Source organism: Aulonocara stuartgranti (genome assembly GCF_965226115.1).
Source record: "Aulonocara stuartgranti genome assembly, chromosome: 14".
Lineage (NCBI taxonomy): Eukaryota > Metazoa > Chordata > Actinopteri > Cichliformes > Cichlidae > Aulonocara > Aulonocara stuartgranti.
The window spans coordinates 25,921,160-25,942,779 of NC_138950.1; the positions used below are offsets into that span (position 1 = coordinate 25,921,160).

Sequence of the window (21,620 nt, forward strand, 5' to 3'; positions counted from 1 at the left end):
TCCTCCTTCACATTCCTCGTTGCTTTTTTGAGTGAGCTCTCTGGCGACCAATATAATAAAAGCAGCACTTACGGGGCGGGAGCAGGGAACTTTACCATTATTTCGGAGGAGGGACTTCCTATAGCGCTGCAGTTGGATGGCAGGGAGCCGCTCGGCTGACACGTAACTGAAGTTAAAGGTGCTATGAAGGCCTCGTCGTGGACCCAACTTTTAACTTCTCTGTAAGCTTGCCCGAGTCACGTCAGAAACTCTGCAAGAGAGGAAGATAGACCCACGCAGGACTCGCCCGTCTTATTTATTTTGTTGCTTTTAGAGCTAAAAAGAAGGCAGAGCCAGAGTTTGGCTGTAAGTCAGGCGAAAATCTGAGCGGCTACTTTGAAGTTGCAGAGGGGGGAGAGGGTCGAGATTTGGATGCAGCTCTGCTAAAAAAGACAATAATGTGCCCGAAAGCGAGTATTAGCACGTAGCTTGTGTTTTCTGCGTGGAAATGCTCGGGGTGTGAGGGGAGGGGGAGGTTTCCTCAGTTTCCTCAGTTCTCACCGGGAGGGGGAAAAAGTTGAGTCGGAACTTTCCAGCGGCAGAGACGGGGCTTTCGCGCATAGAAGGCGGGGAGGGGTGCGGGTCCAACATGGGAAACGGGGTGTGCTCCCGGAGGCAGCGGAGGATCTTCCAATGTCTCCTTCTGGTCACCGTGGTCTGCGGGGTGATGTACGGGGGCATGATGTCGTACGAGATGCACAAACAGCTCAAGAGGACGGAGGCGATGGCACTGAAGTATCAGCAACACCAAGAGTCGCTGTCGGCACAGCTCCAAGGTAAACACGGGGGCGGAGAGGTGATCGAATGTTTGTCCACAGCTGACACGACGTTACGTGTCACGCCAGACTCCGTGGATAAAACTGCATTGTCATTATTGTCGAACATGCTGAAACACCCTTACATCTTTTAAAACAAATTGGAGGACTTGATATTACTTTACTTAACAAACTTAAGTTCGGCGTTCATTTAGCACCTTAAAAACCAGTCTGGGTTACAAAATGTTTGTATAGACGTGTTTAAGGTTTTAAATAAAAAAAAATAAAAAAAAAGTTCCGTCTTCAACATTCCTGGCTTTATTGTAAAGACTGTGTGCTTTACTGGTAATGTTAATAGTCAATTAAATATTTGGATCTTTGGCACACAGCAAAACTGAGAAATTTGATCAATCTGAGATAGTTAATGATAAAAGCGTCCTGTAGACAAACGAATCACTATATTAATCAGTAATAACAGTACTCATTAGCTGAGACCCCATGAAAACCAGTTGTAAACTGAAAAGAGACAGATTTCCCAGAAACATTTTAACTTTCCTGCCACATCTGATCTAGCTGGATTAGAGAAATGATACTTCAGTAAAGCCGCCAATAAACTGGTGATGGCTCCTGATCTCCTGACAATGAGATGAGCATATTTGCCTTTTAAAAAAATGTTTTAAAAGCATATTTGCCTTTAACGAGAGTTCATTTGTTTTTCCAGAGGTGCAGTCAAAGTGAAATTAGCCCCGTCACTTCCTGCAGCTGTGGTCAACTGAGGCTATTACAACACAAGCGCTGGTTGCAGTCACTGTATTTTAGCTGTATTCCTAGAAGTCTTAGAGCTCATTTTGTCTTTGTTTTTGTTTTTCTTGATGTTTAGCCACCATGGTGCAGGATGTTGTTGCCATGCTGGCATCCTTGACTCTCAGGTAATCGCTGAAACTAAAAAGCATTACGTTGGAGAAAATTCCCAATTGTGCCCCAGTTATTCCAGAGGATCACATCAGATTCGATTTTGCCTTAAACTTGTACGTTCATGAGCAATAAGGAGTAATTTCCCACAGATTGCCGGAACTTCTAAACACTGTAATGAGCAACATAGTGATACTCAAGTTCCTGCTATAAACGTGGCCTTTAAGACAATGCGCTCATCAGCACAGTTTGTTAGCTTACTTGACAGAAATCCATACATTTGCTTGTCATTTCTGATCATTTGAGTAAAGAGCACCCATATTAACAAAAGTGCCCAAAACCTTATGGAAGACTGGGAGTTCCCCTATCTTGATACCAGATACAGTATACCTATTATATCTAGATGGTCACAGTATATCGCCACTCTGTTTCTGGTTATACCAGTATTACAGGGGGGTGGATGTATTTCCACAGACCTGAACTGAAGAATGACTAAAGGGATCTTCTTATGTCAGCGAAAGCATCAAAACTTAACACAAAGCAGTTCTCTTTACCTTGAAGACAAAACACCCCCTGGACCATATTCAAATGCATGCAGACTTCTAGAACTGACCGGTGAAAGATTTAGGGCAGCTTCACGGTATGGCAAACCGATGGGTAATAGGGAAAAATGGCTTACCGGTACTTGTTTATTGTTGGATTAAAGGCTGGATTACATTGTCAGGTTCTGAGTCTGAGCTGAAAGCCTGACACACTTCTTTGCTTCCTGATGTGGGCGCAAACAAACCTTGTTCTGAAAAGCCATGTAGGAGCGGGCTCTTTGCCCGTCGGCTAATTTTAAACTCATGGCATAATAGCAAGGCCCGAAACCTCACATCCTGTCAGCACAGCAGCATGTTCACGCACGCTTATATGGAGGAAGCACTCAGGGTACTGCCGAACAAGATTGTTAAAATGTTGTGAAAGTGGGGTGAAGTTCCTGAAGTTGGGCCTTTTAATAAAACCCTTCTGCTGCTAGTAGATTAAGATGCAATGAAGGTCTTTTAATGTGAACGTATTTGTGTGTCTCTATTTACTGGAAAGCAGATATAGTCCATATCTACTGATTTTCAGGACCACACATTGAAGCTTTTACTGCTATTTTTTATGCTTAAGGTGTTTCCAAATAATTGCTGGATTTGTGCCAATAAAGCCTTGCTCTACTGGCAAATCAATTTGCAACAGGAGACTGTTTAGAGGTATAGACCTTGCTAATTCTTCTGTAGTGTCATGACAGTATAGGGTGCTGTATGAGGAATCCACTAAGTTTTTTAACAAGGTATATTTACAAGGCCTAGGCTAAAAGTTCATCGTTGAGAATGCAAAAGCTTAAAAGAAAAAAAAAATTCAGGCAACAGATTACATCACATCCAGTGATGTCATCCATAACAGGGTCCTGCAGTGTACCAGCATACATTATGTAGATTTCAACTTCCTGTAGCTCAGCTCTCTCCTGCTTGTGCGCCACACCCATAACTATCATTGTGAAACAGTGCATCGTTCAGCCAATCACAAAGCCACTTGACAACCACAGCTGACTACAGATTGCTGTTTTTCTGGCCCTATATTTAGAGGTTGGTTATAGCTTGAGGGGTGGGGGCAATGTGAGGGTTGTGAGCCAGGCACATTGATTCCCTGTTATCCACTGCAGCCACAGGCTGGCAGTCATCAGTCATTTAAAGCACTTTAAGTCTTTAACAGGCACTTTGTGGTTATGCGTGCACGCTGACAAATGTGTCACTGTGATTTAACAACCGGCCCTATTTCCAAAGAAGTTGGGATGGCGTGTAAAAGCGTCAGTAGAAACAGAGAGCTGTTATTTACTAATCACCTACATCCTGTATTTAATTGAGAGCAGTGCAAATGGGAGCTCATGAAATATTTAAAATTTAATGTTTGTTTTGATGCTCATTTTGATGAGCGCGAGCTTCGATGGCACTGACACGTTTCGAGAAATTGCGTGTTTGTCGCAACACGTCGTCTTTTAACAACACGTGGTGAGCTTTTGGGAGCTGAGAAGCTGCAGTTTTGAAACCAAAATGTTTCAACATTCTTGCTTAACATCTACAGTTTGAGGCCTTGATAGTGACAATGGGTGACATGCAATATTTAGCTCTTTGGCTTTTGATGTTGTAAATTTGCAGCTGATCGAGGGCCTGTATATACTGTGTACACTATTTTACTCTGTTTACAAGTAGCTCAAGAACATTAATGTGAACTGTAGATATCAACATATTTTACATCCTTTCAATGTTACCTGTAGACTCAAAAAACAAACTTGATGAAAAAGAAAATCTTGTGGGGAGTAAATACGCAAACATGCCGTGTTTCTTTGACCTAATATCACTTCCTGGATCAGGTCATGTGTCTCACAGTCTTTCTGAGTTCCTGCCCCTGTAAGGCCTGACCTGATTGTAACAAAGAGTGACTTGTAAAATAGGTTACCCGTCAAAGACATTAGTCTTGAAGTTTGCAAAACTTAGTAGCAGACAGTTAGTTCCAGCGCACATAAAATATTCAATCAACACTTTTTAGATTCTTGGGACATGCATCTGTGTTGAACTTCACTCCTAAACCTAATTGGTCTGTTGTGTTTGTATGTCTGGTGTGTATGTGTGTATACACAATGGAAGTAGGAATGTGAACCAACAAAAACGCCACAGAAAAAATTTTTCCTGGCCCACATTTCCTTTTCAACACCCTGAGCCAAATCTAACTGATCTTATCCTCGCCACATCTAAACCAGTAGGTCAATAAATGTCACCACCATAGAAGGCCCCCTTGTTCTTATCTACGCTCAAACCACACTGTGTTTCATCGGTCTGATGGGGAGATGCCCCGATCTGATGTTTGGATCAAATATCGGATTGATCGTAAGTCAAAAAGCTGTATCTGTGACAGTGGCCTGAACTGTGAGGTCGGTGAATTCAGTTCTGAGTTGTTCTCCGTTTACTACGCCACGTGCCACCAACACTGCCAACAGCAGAGCTAATGTAGCATGGAGACAGCTAACAACAAAAGAGTCAACAGTCTGTGGCCATTTCACACTTGTAGCACACACCAGCAGCTCTTTGTATGTTTGCGTTATTGGCCCTCCTCCTGTAGCTGCTCTCTCTTTGCTGTAAGCCTGTTGCATGTATATATGTACATGCTAAGTGAAAGGCCCACGATAGCAGTGAAGTGTGTAGATGCTAAGCAGAGCTTTGCAGACTCACCTGTACATGTTGTAACTGTGCGCTACAACCACTTAGAGTATTAAAAAATGTGGAACAGCCAGTTATGTGGCCTGCTCTGGTTTTTATTTGTGCTGTTGCTTATTCTTTAGCCCCCCCCCCCCCCCCCCCCCCCCCCCCCGTGGCAGAGAAGACAGAAGTCATATTATACAAAGAAGTTCTTTGTAGTGGATCCAGGTTTTCAAAAGCAATGAAAACTCTCCATTGTGCTGTCTTTGCTTTCCTTGTATGCTTTTATGACATTTGGTTTTTGACTTTTGACAGCTGAAGTTGTTTTTTGTGTGTTTATATTCTGGACCTACAGCACTATTTGTTTTTAGGTGGCTAAGGTTCAGGCCTATGTGATACTCATTGCTTCTTTGAATGTAAATTCATCTGCACATTGCTCGATCACTCTTCTATTACAGTACATAATATTCTGCCAGTAGATATAAGGCACTTTTCATGCCCCTGACAGTACGTGTAGTGAGTCTGTTTTGAAATCTTTTCTCTGTACCGTGTTTCAGTACAGTTAGCAATTGTTTGAGATCTATTAGCTCTGAGTTGACCACAAACAATTTAGTTTCTCTCGTGATGGGAAACCAAGTATAAATGCAAACCACAACATCACTCATTATGGCCTGAGCTCTACAGGGAATCAGTACAGTGCTATAAATTAAGCTTTAGACTCCAGTTGTTTGTCGCTCTAGCCCAGCCCAGTTGGCCCACAGTGAGAGTGTAGCCTAGCTGAGCTCATCTAAGAAAAACATAGCCTCATCTTTGGCACTGCTGAGGAGGTTCAACGCCTCAGAGGAGCGAAATAAAATCCAATCTGGTGAGGTTTTAGACAACCACCTGATCAGGCGTTGATGAAAGAAACTTCGGGAAAGTTTGTTCACTTCTGCTTTACTGCCATTAAGCGTTATATGCTACTTATTCAGAACTGATCCCGGCAGCATTATAACATGCGAGTCACAACTTAAACTTATTGTATTCTAAAATCCGATGAGGAAAGACCAGAGAGTCTGTTGGGAAACAGATGGGATTACTTTAACTTCTGCATGAAAAAAAAACAGCAAGTGGTGCAGCATGAACTGTTTATCTAAATGGAATCAAATGAGCACACTGTACAGAATCATAAAAGGTATTTTCTTTTTATACACCAGTGCCATAAAAAATGTTCTCACAACGCATAATGAAAAAAGTGGATATAACCACTTTAAAGCAACATTGAGAGTAAAAACGTGGTGAGCTGAATTGTGCGGGTGACTTTTGTTGTCATTACATTGGCTTTTCATATGATAGAAGCAGGTTTTTTTTGTCCTCTTGATAGTTAGGTACCTTTATTTACACTAGCGCTGGTCTGTTAGGATCAGCTTTCCAGTTTCTTTGAGCTTCGTTTTACTCTCTTGTTAATTTCCTGTCCCTTCTTCTTTTACCCCTATCCTTCTTTCCTTTTGCTGCCCTCATGATATTAAAACTAAATATAGATGTAGCGAACAGTTATCTTGGAATCTGTTGAGGTGGCACTCAGAGGGAAGAATAGCCACATCATCAGTTTCACTGCCCAGCCCCCAGTGGAAAGGAATAAGTGAAGATTTAATGTTCAGAGTTCTTGTTTTAACAGTTAAATCACATGCTGCCTGAAGACCAGAACAAATGGGGGTTTTTTTTGCCTGTCCCGTTTGGCTCTTTTGCCATCAGAATTGTTGTCTAAAGGCAAAGAAAGATGCCCAACGGAATAACTTTACCAAATCGACCAACCCAGCCTTGCCGTATTGGTCTATTTGATTCGCCTTTTATTGTTTATTTTATTTTAACCTGCTAAATACGGGACAGACTTGACTGGGGAAAAGAAAGGGGAGAAAGAAAGAGGGAAAGAAAAACAGCGGGGAAGAGGAACGGTGATAAAGGGCAAAAAACCCAAAAAACAACAAAATAAGCAGACAAAAAAATACATGTATCAATCACCTGGATCACCTGTTGAGAAAGAAAAAAGAGAAAACAAGCAGGAAAAAAAGAGCAATAGAATAAACAACATCACGATGATCTATGGGAATGTAACGGTAAATACTAAATATTAAACATTATTGTGCAGCACGTCAGATCGACAGCGCACAGTGTGCTTTGAGGTAGGAACCAAAAAGGGTGTAGTTTGTGTGTGTGAGCACCCGTGTGTACACCTGTGAGCATGTAATGATCTGTTAGAGGGTGTGGGGGGGCCACAGCCCCGTCCTCCAGGGCTTGAAGCAGGTATGGAGGAGATCAAGGCTCCAGACATCCAGAGGCCCCCAGAACACAAGAGACTCAGGAAGACCAACAGAGGGGCAGCCGCGCCACTGTCCCAGAAAGAGCTGACGAGAGTCCCAGATGAGGGCTCACTCAGCAGCCGCGGAGCAGAAGCCAGGGGGGGTTGCAGTGACGCGCCCGTGAGCTCCGCCGGCAGCCAGCTGTGCCAGAGTGACCGAGCCCCAGGCCGAGGGCACCTCACCCCTGAAGTGGCCCGAGCGAGCTCCAGGCCCCGACAAGCAGCCCCGGAGTGAGCCGGTGGGTACCCAGACGCCCATCCCCGGACACAAAGAACCACCAATGCACCGATGTCTGAGGGCGTCTGCCACTGGCAGGGGGAGTGGTGGGGGGAGATAGGCCTCCATACCTTGAAGGGCCTGAGATGTCCCTAGAGAGGTGGCATCTGATACCCGACCTGACATATAGACACAGACATACAGGCACACACAGATACAAACATCCATTCCCACCCTCATGCTCTCATATGCAATTACATGCAATATATATATGCAATCACCCAACGTGGAGACGGACATAAAGAGACGCTGTACACACAATCACACTCCCCAAGCGTACTCTAAGCCCCGGGTCTAGGTACCCTTGCCCCTGGAAGGGGAAACTGCACCCAGACCCAGGTAGTGTTACCCTTTTCCCTGGGGTGGAGAGAAGCAGACTGCCCCGGCTCGGCAGCAGCAGGGAGGCCCCACATTCCAGACCCCAATCAGACGGCCAACTCCTCCTCCTAGCCCCCCCGCTCCAACAGGCAGCAGAGAACAGGGGTGTGTGAAGACTCCAAACCTGACCAGAACAAATTAATAGCGGTACAGTCAGATTCCAACGTGAGACGCTGTCCAGTTGTCAGTAGCTTCCTACTGAAATGTGTTAAATAGATGTAATGCATTTAGTGAAAAAATAAACTGAGGTTAATGGCAAGTTAGAAAATGTGTCCAAGTTAGAAAATGCCTTCACGAGTTGCCTCAAGAACTGACCAAAGCTGACTCGCAAGAAATAAACCTGACATTTCTCAGTATGTTACACTGCTAACAGTGATCGAGGACTACTTATGCTGCTTTGTTCACAGTCGGGTTGCTTTTTGTTTCTCTGATTTAGAAAAGATGAGGATCATGAAATGGGGAGGAATAGGGAGATTATGGAGAGTTCAGAGCAGCGGTCCCCAACCCCCGGGCCTCGGACCGGTACCGGGCCGCGAGAGTTGAGGCTCAGGTGTGAAATGTATAGTTTTCAGGGTTTTTATCGGTTTTCAGCGTTATTTTGTTATCGTTTTTATCGTTTACTCGGTTTTCCTGGGTCTTTTCACGTGTGTTATGAATAAATTTTCTTTTTTTCGGTACCGGTACTAGTTTTATTTTGTTGTATTTATCCGCGACACCTTAAAGGCCGGTCCATGAAAATATTGTCGGGCATAAACCGGTCCGTGGCGCAAAAAAGGTTGGGGACCGCTGGTTTAGAGGATAGCTGGAGAGGTAAGAAGTGAATCTAAACAGGTACTCAAGCTTTTAGAGCATGAAGAGGATAAGACTTTTATAAGACTATTCTTTTCATATTCTTTTAACAAATACAGCTGAGGTCAGGAGTTTACATACACTTATCAAGGACATGAATGGCATGGTAATTTGGGACTTTTAATAATTTCCTTGAACAAAAAAACAAGTGTGACTTCATTTAGGATTTTCTCTAATCCACACAATGTCAAAATTATACATACTGTCTTAAATATATACATATACTCAAAGTGCTGACAGTTCTACAGTATATTTGCCATGGTCAAGCGCTAACTCCTCAGTAGTGATCACAATTGACTACTGGTAATTTCTCTCTGCAGCATAGAACAGATTTGTTTGACACCTTATTGGTTTGACCAATATTCAGAACAATGAGAAAGTCCAAAGAACTCACTGAAGATCTAAAATTGTATTGTAGAAACAACCCAGGAACCAGCAAGGCTCAAGCCTGCCATGAACTAGAAATTGCCAAATTGCCATAGACTGAGAGTATGGGAAGAAATAAAGAAACTGCTGAGAAAAGTTTTATGATGAGACAAGACAAAGACCTAGGAATGCTGTATCAGCTTTCAAGCATGGTGGTGGTAGCATTATGCTGTGCGGCTGCTTTGCTGCCTGTGGTAATGGTATTTTGCAGAAAGTGGATGGGATAATGAGGAAGTTTGACAACATCTAAATTCTTCAACTTCACCTCAGATCAACAGCTAGGAAGTAGAGATGGACCGATCCGATATTACGTATCGGTATCGGTCCGATACTGACCTAAATTACTGGATCGGATATCGGAGAAAAATAAAAAATGTAATCCGATCCATTAAATATCACGAAAGCACCTCACAAAACTTGCAACACGCCGTAACTCACCTCAGAACGTTAGCACGTGGGAGCAGTATGCATCACGTGATAGAGCGGCTGTGGCGTGCGGGACCTGTCGGTGGTCTGGATAGCATTTGGAGCTTCGCTAGCAACCCGGCATTTCATCTCCGACAAAGTTATCCCCGAGAGAAGTAAAGCAAGTGTGTAAGTCCATCTCTGAATGTTTGTAAAGCATTCCTGCGTTAAGCTTAACAACTAATATATGGAGGGACTGCCTCTCTCTCTCTCTTGCTGCTACTTCAATCATGAAACTGCTTAACGATCAGCTGATCGGCTTTTCTGTCACGAGTTCGTGTCTCTAGTTTACTTTTGGCCTACTTTGCACCAGAAAGAGGAAACCAGCGGCTGAACAACAGCAGCACGTTTAAGCTTGATAAGCTGTTGTTAGAATTTATTTAATATTACTTTCTACTCGAGGATCTTTTTCTACGTAGCTGACGCTGGTAACTGTGCAGGGGCGGATCTAGCAAAGTTTAGCCAGGGGGGCCGATAGGGCATGAACAGGGAAAAGGGGGCACAAAGACATACTTTTCTTTCTTATTCTCATTTAAAATGTCTAGCTTTTAATAAATAATTATCTGACACCCAAAGTTTTAATTTGATGTAAAATGAATAGAAGTCAATTACTGTATATAGTAACTATTAAGTCTAATATATATACCCTAGTAAGATATAGTACTTTTTCTTTTGGGAAGGTACCATCTGTGCAGTCTGCAATTTTGTTGAAGAAAGATGTTGAATCTATTTAATATTGAGGGGTGGTTTCCTATTTTTTATTTATTTATTTTTGTTGTTGCTGGGAGTTGGAACCCTATTAGTTAGGTTGCTTAATATTTATGCTAAGTACTCTTTAAAATACCAGAATAGGGAGGATGGTGTAGGTTTAAGTTTATTAGATTGATCAGTATTGCTGAACTATGAAATTTTTTTTTTTTTGCATACAGGTATAACAGAATAGCTTTAGTGTAGTTGTTGTTTTAAACTTGAGTATGAACTTATACAAAATGCAGCAAGATATTTAAAAAACAGTTTTGTTGATTAAAAAACACTATATCGGCTTCATATCGGTATCGGCAGATATCCAAATTTATGATATCTGTATCGGTATCGGACATAAAAAAGTGGTATCGTGCCATCTCTACTAGGAAGTTTAAATTTTGAGGGAATATTGTGTTCCAACAGGACAATCATCCCAAACATGCATCAAAACTGTTTTTGTAAGGGATAAAGCTTCTACAATGGCCTTACCAAAGCCCCAACCTCATTGTTTTTTGTCGACTACACTTAAAAGCCCCTTAAAAAGTTAAAGATATGTGCTGGGAAAAGAAGAGTTCAAAGAAATCACCGAAAGACCAAAATTATCAGACATTCGTGCTCATGAATGTATGTAAACCTCTATTTGCAAATGTATTCTCAGTATATCTGCATACTTAGCAGCAATAGAATGACGGTGTGTATGTAGTCAAATTTTACCCAGAATACTTTGCTCCTGCACTGACCTACTTCCCCATGCTTTGAATATTGCTTGATGTAGACTGTAGATATCTACGTCAAGCTAGTTTGCTAAGAAAATTGCCAAAAGGATCTTCACTTCACTTCACTTGACTAATGTTGAGGTTGTTTTTGCAGTCCAAATGTTGGTATTGGAGCTTTGTGTTTGGTTTGCTGGTCCAGATAGATGTCAAAGCACTCACTAATCCTTCCCTTAATTCATCCCCTCCATGTTTCCTGTAGTGGTGTATGAGCATCGCTCCAGGTTGGAGAAGAGTCTTCAGAAGGAGAGGTTGGAGCACAAAAAGGCCAAAGACGGTGAGAAAAGTAGCATGTACACTCAGTCTCGACTTAAGGAATTTGTCCGTATTGAGGAGTTTGTGCTAAAGTAAATATTAGACTGCAGTAGAGTCAGTTTTTAAGACAACATAATTATTGAGTTTAAATTTAAGAAAAAATTTCTGCAAAATAGTGCATCTATTTAAATTGTAATCTCAAGTGTAAATTTGGTTTCAATTAGCTTCTTTTCTGTTGTTTTTGTCTTTTTCAGATTATCTGGTTTATAAGATCGAAGCGCAGCAATCATTGAACAGAGAGAAGGTATCTTTTGTACACTACAGTGTTGCTTTTTTATTTGTTAGTTGGCTTCTTTATTTTGTCTGCTTGAGATATCTGTGCAGAACTTGTGTGCAAACAATTATCTCTTTTTTTTTTTTTTTTTTTTTTTTTAAATCCTCTAACAGCAAGAATCAAACGGCAAATACAACTCCCTACAAGTCCAACATCAGATGTTAAAGGTCAGAAGCCCAAAACACACATAGATACACTCACTTATCCTCTGGTTTTCTTCTTCCTTTTAACACAGACATCCTCATATTTAACCTTTCTTCCTCTTATCCAAACAGACAAATTCTTCCTGGCCTTTTGTCCCTTTTTTGTAGTTTTTGATGTTATGTTTGTAACAAGAGCTTTCCTTCAGAATCAGCACGAGGACCTGAAGAGGCAGTATTATGATCTGCACGAGCAGCACCAAGTCCAGGGCAAGGATCACAGCCGGCTGCTGGGTGAACACAAGGAGCGCTACGATAAACTTCAGGAGGCCAAAGAGATAGAAGTCTCCCAGCTCAAAGGTAATGACTTGTGCCAGGTTTCTGCAAACAAACACTGAATGAAACAATGTAAATATGAGTGTAAGAAAGTTAGCTTTTATTATTAGCTCATCCGGATGATGAACTGATGAGCTAATGCCGCAGCGGGGTGGACGAACTTTTTTCAGTATTTAGCAAAGTCATTAACATCAGAGTCTGTGTGACATCATAACTGCACAGAATGATAAAGAACTTTTATGAATTAGATTTCCACATTAGCAGGGCATGGTTTGGGCCTTCTTATCACCATAGTGCTAACATCAGTTATATGGTCAAATGCAATGACCTGCTGTTCACATATTGTCATGCTTTTTATGGTGACCCATGTAGTCACACTGTACTCCTGAACTCAAACCCTTTAATGTGCTGGTGAACAAGAGTGATTTCTCCTGGATGTGACCGTTTTTCAGCCTTCTTCACTTTACATTGGATTTTAATTCTCGTTAATTTATATAGCTGCCTTTTACTGTAAAATTGATCTTTTCTAGCTCGACAAATGACATCACGTCTCTGAGCCTAGGATACGACTATAACAGAGATGCAAAAGAGAAAAATTTGTATTGCAGAGAAATGATCTTCAGGGGAACAAGTGGAACCACAAATAATAGCAATGAAAAAGCCCACATTCATCCAGGTCCCTGAACCTTACGCGTGTTCCTGAAGGAGCAGTCTAAAACCTGTGCAGGTTACAGCAGGAATAAAACATCTGCCATGACATCTGTCACATTGGTCCATTAATACATTTTGGACAACTGTATGAGAACCTGGGTGTAGTTTATGACTGAGGACAGCTTTTTCCCACCATTGATCCGTCAGCATGATTCCAAGCTCGCACTCTCTGGCAGTTTTGTCTAGTATCCAGGGCCGTCAGCGTGTCATATTTTGAGTATAAGTGATTTTTTTCCACTTTTACTCTGTCTCCATCTCCTGACTTAATGACATACTGCATGTAAAATTGCTTTTATTTTCACATTTCTGGACTGCAAAATGATTTTGTCATATTTTACAGTTGAATGGTGTGAAAACAAACGTGGATTTAATTTGCTTTTATAAAATATTCAAATGTTGGTAATATGGAGCATAAGGACAGACAAGTAAGAGTTAATATGACTGGTTGTAATAATTGGAAAGTTATTGCAGGAGAAGTTGTTTGACATGTTTGTTTTTTTTTTCTTCTCTTTATTTCTGATTTGTTGCGGTGGCAGAGAGTGTTGTTAACCTAAGAGAGGAAAATAAACAACTGAGGAAAGCCCATCATGACATTCACGTGCAGCTACAGGACGCCCAGGTGAGAAAGACTCTGGACATTTCTTACTTTTCTTCCTCCTGTATGTCTGCACAGATATATTTTTTCTTTCTTGTCATAAATGTGAATGGCTCCTTGGCTCACTTTTGTCGGATTTGCTTGTTCAGATCCACCATCAGGACCTGAAGGCAGCCCACGATCACCTCGCACTGACGCTGGAAGACCACAAGAGTGCGCTGGCTGCAGCTCAGGTAAGGGTTCAGCCTCCTGGTTTACTGCAGTCACTGAGTACAGCAGCTGATTGATGCCGTAGGCAGGGGGGGTTTGTGTGTTTTTTGGCAAATCTATAATTGTCTTTCTCCTTAAGAGTGACCTCTGAACTGCCTGAACAGTTTACTGAATACACTGAGCTCTGCTGATAGATACTCACTTTCATTTCTCTCAATTCCCCCACCTCTCTCTCTTTCTGTCTGCATTTACTAATTTGTTTTAAAGCCTGGCCTGCTTTCCATCAGTGCGTTTGCTTGGACACACACACACACACACACACACACACACACACACACACACACACACACACACACACACACACACACACACATGCATACACGCTCTTTCCTTCACTCCAGGGGGTTTGATTTAGTCAGGGCTGTCAGCGCAGTGCATCTAAAGCACACTGCAGCCAATCAGCCAGAAAGCTATAATGGAGGGAGTGGAGCGAGACGAAGGGACGAGGGAGGAATTTAGCAAGAATTTTTAGAATTTAACCCTCTGGCCTGTTCTGAAAGTATGCGCGTATAAAAGGATTTAACGGTACGAGGGCCAAAACTGAACGGACAGTTTGAAAGAAAGTATCTGTATCGCCGCAGGGAAAGCTTCATTTATTTCTTTCCTTTTTTTAAAAAAAAGATGGAAGCTAATTAATGGCTGTACAGGAGGTTGTTTTTGCTATATTTTTTTAATTTATTTTTATTAATATAGCACCTTTCGTAGATCAAAAACTGCTTTACAATAAAGACAAGCATAAAAAATACAGAAAATAAAAACATAGCATCATAAAACCCAAAACTGGTTAAAACCAGTCTGAATAAATGAGTTTTCAGCTGCTTCTTAAAAGAATCAAGACGGCGCAAAGATGGAGGCCACAGCTCTAAATGATTTATCATGGAAGAAGAGGTTTAGGCTTCTGTGTTGCATAAATATATACACACTCACTAGCCACTTCATTAGATACACTTTGCTAGTACAGGGTTGCACCACCTTAATGCTTTGTCATTAATTCAACAAGGTGCTGGAAACACTCCTCAGAGACAGCATCACACAGTTGCTGCAGATCCCGTTCACTACATCCCAAATGTGTAGATGTTGCAGCGTTAATTAAGACCTGTGAGACCAGACGGTGTTTTTCCAGTTTTCTATTGTCAAGTTTTGGTGAGCCTGTGTGAGCTGTAGCCTCAGTTTCCTATTTTTAGCTGACAGGAGTGAAACCTGGTGTGGTCTTCTGCAGCTGTAGAACACATTCAGAGATGCTCTTCTGCATACCTTGGTTGTAATGAGTAGTTGTTTGAGTTACTGTTGCCTTCCAGTCACCTCGTGTTTTGCCAACTGTCAGTTGTCAGTCACTGAATATTTTCTCTTTTTCGGACTGTTGAGTTGCTGCCATGTGATTGGCTGTTTAGATATTTTTGTTAGCGAGTAGTTAAACAGGTTTACTTAATTTTGTAATGGTAAAAATGTGTTCTTAATCTTTGCCTTTCTCTTCTCTTGTTCACTTTAGGCACAGGTGAATGAATACAAACAGCTCAAGGAGACCCTGCAAAAGGCGCCCAGCATGGCACAACATGCACAAGCCAACGCACATGAAGATCAGCAGGCTCACTGGAACACTGATTCAAGGGTAATCTGGGATTCTTTGGGATGAAGTAATAATACTGTTTTATTGAGAAAGACAAAAAGTTTACTGTAAATATCAAAAGATCTCAAGATTTCTCTCATGGCTCTCTACTCGGTTGGCTCACCAGGCCAATGAAGCGCACGCCCACTCTGAGGTCCAGTCCCACTCCACTGTAACCCAGCACGCCCCATCTGAGAAAGACGAGGACAGAGAGGGAGAGGCAGAGAGGAGGAGGGAGCTGGCAGAGGAGGAGATGGCCCAAGCTGGACAGCCTCAGAAGCTGGAGGAGGACCCAGACCAGCTACAGGATGAGCAGCAGGAGGAAGAGCAGGAGCCAGAACATGAAGAAGAGAATGAGAACGCATTGGACCGACGGAAACGCCAGCCACAGATGGTCAGCAGTGGTTTAGACTAAAAGATCTTATCCAAACAGGGTTTAAACAGATCTTGAAGTGGACGTCTGTTTCCTGCTGGTATTAGTTAGTTCAGTGTGACTCTGCTTATGCACACACACACACACACACACACACACACACACACACATTGCTTTATATTTATATCTAAACTTGGCATCAATTCAGTGCGTTTGATGAGCTCTAATTCACTTTTTTCATGCTCTACATGATATTTCCTCTCTCTTGTATTTATAACTCTCTCAGGATCCTCCTGTGAATCTGCATCCGGAGGACCAGCTGCAGCACAAGGTGCCCCCCCAGGTTCAGCATCTAAAGTCAGCCTATGAGCAGCAGCAGGAGCAGCAGCGGCTGCAGGCTCAGAGGGCAGAGGAGGGCAGGCAGATCCAGAGGCGGCAGGAGGCCCTCCAGGCCGAGAGGGAGAGGGTGCTGAAGGACAGGGAGCAGAGGCTGAAGGTGGAGCAGGAACGTGAGCAGCAGCAGCACAGGGAGGCCGACAGACGGGAGCAGATCCTGAGAGAAGAACACGAGAGGTCAGGTTTTAAGGAAACAGAGCAGTCGCAGCGAGTAGTAAACTTTGAACCGCGGCATATTTTCTTATTACATTTCTCCAAATGAATTAATAAAATAGCTTTACAGAAGAACACGTGCCTGTACTTACTTGCACTGTACTCGTCTCGGTTATTAGGAAGAGGACTGAATACGAGAATGTGGACAATGATATTCGAGAAGACGACGGTCACGCTGAGGTTGATGAAGGTGAGATTTGCAGGAAAACGTCTTCCATATTTCTCACTGCACAAATATTCCCTTCAATCATTAGAGCTCACAGAAGCAGCCGGTTGATGGTAGTGGATTTAGTTTGTGTGTTGCGTCTGTGTGTTAACAGAGAGAGACGTTCATATGTTGCACGAGCAGGAGGCGGAGGAGAATCGAGAGACGGATCACAGAGTGCCGCCACATCAGCAGGTGGATGTCTGTCTGTCTGTCTTGCCGTCTTGCTCGCTCCATCTGTTAAAACATCCTCGGGCTCTCTCTGTCCTCCCAGCTCATTCGCTTGCTTAAGATTCACACCGGTCTATCATACGCCATACACTCATTCAGCCATCCATCAGAACATCGATTCTTTAATCACCCCAGCCCACTTCCATATTCATCTGTTCCCTCTCTATCCGCACTTGTCTGTCAACCTACTGAGCTGGTAAATCTTCTGAATACTAGCCAGAGAATTAATAAAACATTACAGGAAACTGACAGGTTGACAGTTTTATTTCCAGCAAAAACATACTCATTTTATCATATCCACAGCTCTTATTCTAAATTTGTTATTTTGCTATAGGGTGACATAGACGGTGACTTGAACCCTGAGGACGACCCCAACAACCAGGGAGAGGATGAGTTTGACGAGGCCGAGGACGCCCGGCTGCCGCACCGCGCTGCCGAAGCAGATGAAAATGCGGCTGAAGAGGAAGAGGAGCCTGCAGCGCCGGCCCAGCACATTCAAATGCATCAAAACCTCAAACCGACTGTGGAGGAGGAACTGGTGGTGAGTCAGGGGAGGCGACAGTGTATTCAGCATCTGCACACGCAGCTACTGACATTACAGCAACATTACGGGCTGAACAGGAAGATGATTAGAGGTTTTGAAAATGCCAACAATGGAAGAGGAGGGGCTTGTTGGCAGCTTCAGACTAAATTCGTGCACACACACACACATACAGAGCTCAGAATGGCATACTGAAGCAAGCCATGAAAGTTTGAGAACTAGAGATGCACTATACAGTATAAAGTGCTGAGCTTTGTGCGGATGTTAATCATTCAGTGAGCTCTTCAGAGAGACCCATTGTTTCAAAAATGTTTATAGCCAGACTGCATGGCGAGGTGCACCTTAATATAAATATATATTAAGTGAGAGAGAGAAACCGCAGGATCTATGATGAAAAGTAAACTTTATATCCTGTTTTAACTTGTTCTGTGATTTGTGTGCATTCAGATAGCTGGAAATCCAGACCAGCAAGAGGACACACTGGATGACCAGTACCAGGAGGAAGCGGAAGATGAGGTAACGTGCATGCTCACACACATGCCTTTCGTACTGAGTGATAGTAGAGTGGTGCAAAACACTTGAATGTAAGACTATCAAAACTAAATGAATATGGTTTAGTATAATATAATGCTGCAATACATTTGCATCTCAGTGTCGTGACTAAAGTTTCATGTTGCAATTCGTAAATGTGGTTTTTCTTGTCCTGAAGGCCCAGGAGGACATAGCTGGTGGACAGAAGAGAGATGAGGAGGGAGAGGATCAATATAAAAAAGAGAACAGAGACCAGGTATGTTCTGTGGGAAAGCAGTCAATCCTCCTTTTCTCAATTCCGAGATTTCCTTGATTCCTCTCCCATCAAATATCGGAGGCGGTGAGGAAAAGTCACAAGGGGAAAGAAGTCAAAGTAACAGGCCAAGTACATGAGCTTTTTTTTAAACTAGGCCATTTTTGATGAAATTCTGAACATGGAGTAATGTTACTACATGTGACATGTAGTCATGCACATGGTTTAATCGTCTTAAATAACTGAAACGTGTGATTTTAAAAGGTCAAACGTTTAAAGAGTCATCCCCTGCTGTTTGCCATAAAGGTTAAAAGACCTGTGTATCCTGGGTTATAGCTCCTTTCTCCTCTGCCCTCCTCATCTAGGCATGATTTCCAGGAGGGCCGAGGAGACAAGGAGGCACAAATAAGAGAAATAAGAAAAACGTAATGGGTTTCCTGCTTTCAAACAAAGTCCCTTCTGGAAGCAAGTCTAGTCACTCGCTAACCATTTTGGTACTGCGACTATGTAGATTATCTTTAAATTCAGCTATTGCCTGGACATTAAACCGACACCTTAATGTGATGGATCTAAAAATACAGTCTCTTTTTAAAAAAGAAAATCGGAGGCTTTGTTGATGTCAGTGCTTACTTTTTTTTGAAATCAGGATCTACTGGTCATTAGAAGTACTGCACTCCCGTTAAAGCTGCTGCTTGGTTAAGACAGAAAAGTATCGTCCTTAGATCAAAGAATTACGACACACTGTCTGTTAAATAACAATTTCAATGGCTTTACTATTACAGGATGGTTATTTTAAAACTAAAAAATACTCTAAGGTGTTTCCACTGGTCAAGGAGTTAAAGATTTTTCTTCACATCGCTTGAAGTTTACTCTCTGCTCATGCAGTCTTCCCTGCAGCTGAAACCACCAACCTCACAATCCGCTTTACTTCCTAGGCCTCCCGTTTCCCATTTAACCTGCACAAATGTGGAATTCATTTTTATTCCCAGCATCATCACATCAGGTTCCGTTCCACCTCACAAGTAACATCACACCCTGAAACCTTTCCTGGAGGAAAACGGTCGAGGTGCACCCAGCGAAATGTTCTGGGTTCACATCCAGAAATATATTCACCTGTGCAGGGATTCACTGGTGTGTAGCTCGAGTGTGTCAGAGCACACTGTGCTGTCTCTGTAATGTAAACCCTGGCCCATGTGACTCACGGTAAATGAGAAAGATAGGATGTCGAGTCAGTCGGAGTGTCGTGTGTTCGCCTGCATTTGATTTAATTTGACATATAAGGAAGTCTCAATATATGACAAAGTCTATAAGCCTTAATACTCCTGTTATGTGGTATTTTAATTGGTTTGAGATATTTATTCAGTCTTTATAAAGTCTGCAAAACATTGAAACCTTTTGAAAACCAGCCGTCCACAGAGCTGAAATATCCTTGAGAAAGACATCTGACTCCTCACTGTCAGCTGGTCTGTAACTTCTGACCTTGGAGACCGATTAGAGCGATTATCATTTATCATCTTTAATGTTTAATATATTCAAAAAAAAAGACTTCATTAAAAAAAATCACATTGATAGACTTATAGTTCATACTGCCACTTACCTCCTCTGCAACAGGAGCTCAGCGGATCTAAGCTTCATTCATGCATCGCTGCACAGGAGGCAAACACTAACTGTAAATGTCTGAAATGATCGTGTTTACATGACTCCTGGTCATTAAATCAGGTTGTGTGCTTGTAATTCGCTTCCAGGATAAAGGTAAAAACCATGAAGGGCCAAGAATGGACGGGGATCACAGAAATGATGCCAAGAATAACGAGGACTTGAATTACGAGGAGGAAGAGGAGGAGGATGCAGACAAGGGAAACGATCAAAGGGCAGAAATGTAGAAGTGCCTTTTTGTTTTGTTTTTTAAAGCTTGCCTATAGTACCAATCAGGGCATTCTTTCCCTTGAATCCCAAAGGAATAGCACCAGCCATCCAGTGAGAGAAAACTGGGATATTATGCTCAGAAGATGGGGGACAATATTTCAAACACTTCTGAGATTTGAAAGGATCAGCTGACACTGTGGAAATGGACAAAATTTGGTGGGTGTAAATGAGATCTATACTGTATAGTTTTTATATAATTTTTATTCATTTAATTTTCCGTCTACTTTCTCGTCTGCCTGACTGCCTGGTAGTTCTTGTTTTTAAGAGCAGGCAGAGAATGTATTTTGTTTATCAAAGTGCTTTGTTTGAGCGTGTGTGTGTGTGTGTAAAGGATGCATGTTTATTCTGATGTCATGATCAGGCCTTCATACATATATATATGTTTCATGCAGACAGTTGTAATCACGGTAGAACTCAAATGTCATTTTCTGTTATTTATTTTTTAATAGGACGAACTCTGACAATCATAAAAAGTGCAAAATTTTGATTTTTAAAAGTCTGTGTTATCGTGATCCTTACCAGTTTTGTAAAGCTGATACATTGGTGCATTAAAAAAAATATCCTGGATATTATTACAGATGCCAATCGGTAAGCCACTTCTGGTGAAGCTGCTCACTGTGACATGTGCCTTTCCGTTCTCCTAAGTCTTTTTAGGTCATTTTACATTTGGAAAATCATTTTTGATGAGGTGGGAGCGAGAAGAGCACACCAGTTGGTGATCCTTAAGCTTCATTCAGCATGGCCTTTAATGGAGAACTATTTCATGTCCACTGCTGATGGGAATTTACTCTTAATTTACTGCAGCTTCTCTAGTCTGCTGGGCAATGTATAGTAAAATAAATGCTGAATATTTGTACATTTGTACACCAGTTATATTTGATACAGAAAAGTGCGGGTTTCATTGTACTGAATTGCTGCCTGTGTGGAATAAAGAAGATTTCACATAATTGTGATTTGTGTAGTCTGATTCTGTATATTCACCTCTTTGAAAATGCGCTTTAAGGTTGCTAATAAGTCGTCAGTGGTGGTTGAGCAATTTTAATACTCTGAGTGAGTGTGAGGAAGGTGGTGGAGGTGTGAGGGTCAATCAGCTTGTTGCAATCATCTAAGACTTCATCTTAAGAGTCTTTCTGAATATTCTGGTAAAAAATTTGTATTATTTTTAAACAAAATTAAAATATAGAAACTACATAAATGATCTAAATTATTATTATTTTATCCATTTGTTAACTTTTGGGTTATTTCAGCTTTGGCTACTCTCACCTACCCCGTTTTCCCATCAGTAGGTCACTTAGGATTTGCACCTTTGATCGATTATCTAACACACAGCTGTCAAACTCCAGGCCTCGACGGCCGGTGTCCTGCAGGTTTTAGATGTGTCCTTGATACAACACAGCTGATTTAAATGGCTAAATTGCCTCCTCAACATGTCTTGAAGTTCCCCAGAAACCTTGTAATGAACTAATCATTTGATTCAGGTGTGTTGACCCAGGGTGATGTCTAAAACCTGCAGGACACCGGCCCTCA

General features: G+C 42.0%; 1 protein-coding gene across 1 annotated transcript; it reads left to right on the forward strand.

Moving 5' to 3' along the window:
* The first annotated feature begins 54 nt into the window (after positions 1 to 54).
* golim4a (golgi integral membrane protein 4a) lies at positions 55 to 21,040 on the forward strand. The gene is made up of 16 exons (XM_082502858.1): positions 55 to 815; positions 11,380 to 11,454; positions 11,687 to 11,736; positions 11,880 to 11,933; positions 12,116 to 12,266; positions 13,490 to 13,572; positions 13,698 to 13,781; positions 15,308 to 15,427; positions 15,552 to 15,818; positions 16,084 to 16,370; positions 16,526 to 16,596; positions 16,727 to 16,806; positions 17,177 to 17,383; positions 17,831 to 17,899; positions 18,093 to 18,170; positions 19,913 to 21,040. Exons 1-16 carry the CDS (start codon positions 629 to 631, stop codon positions 20,048 to 20,050), a joined length of 2,001 nt encoding a protein of 666 aa, XP_082358984.1. The 5' UTR covers positions 55 to 628; the 3' UTR covers positions 20,051 to 21,040.
* Positions 21,041 to 21,620: the final 580 nt, after the last annotated feature.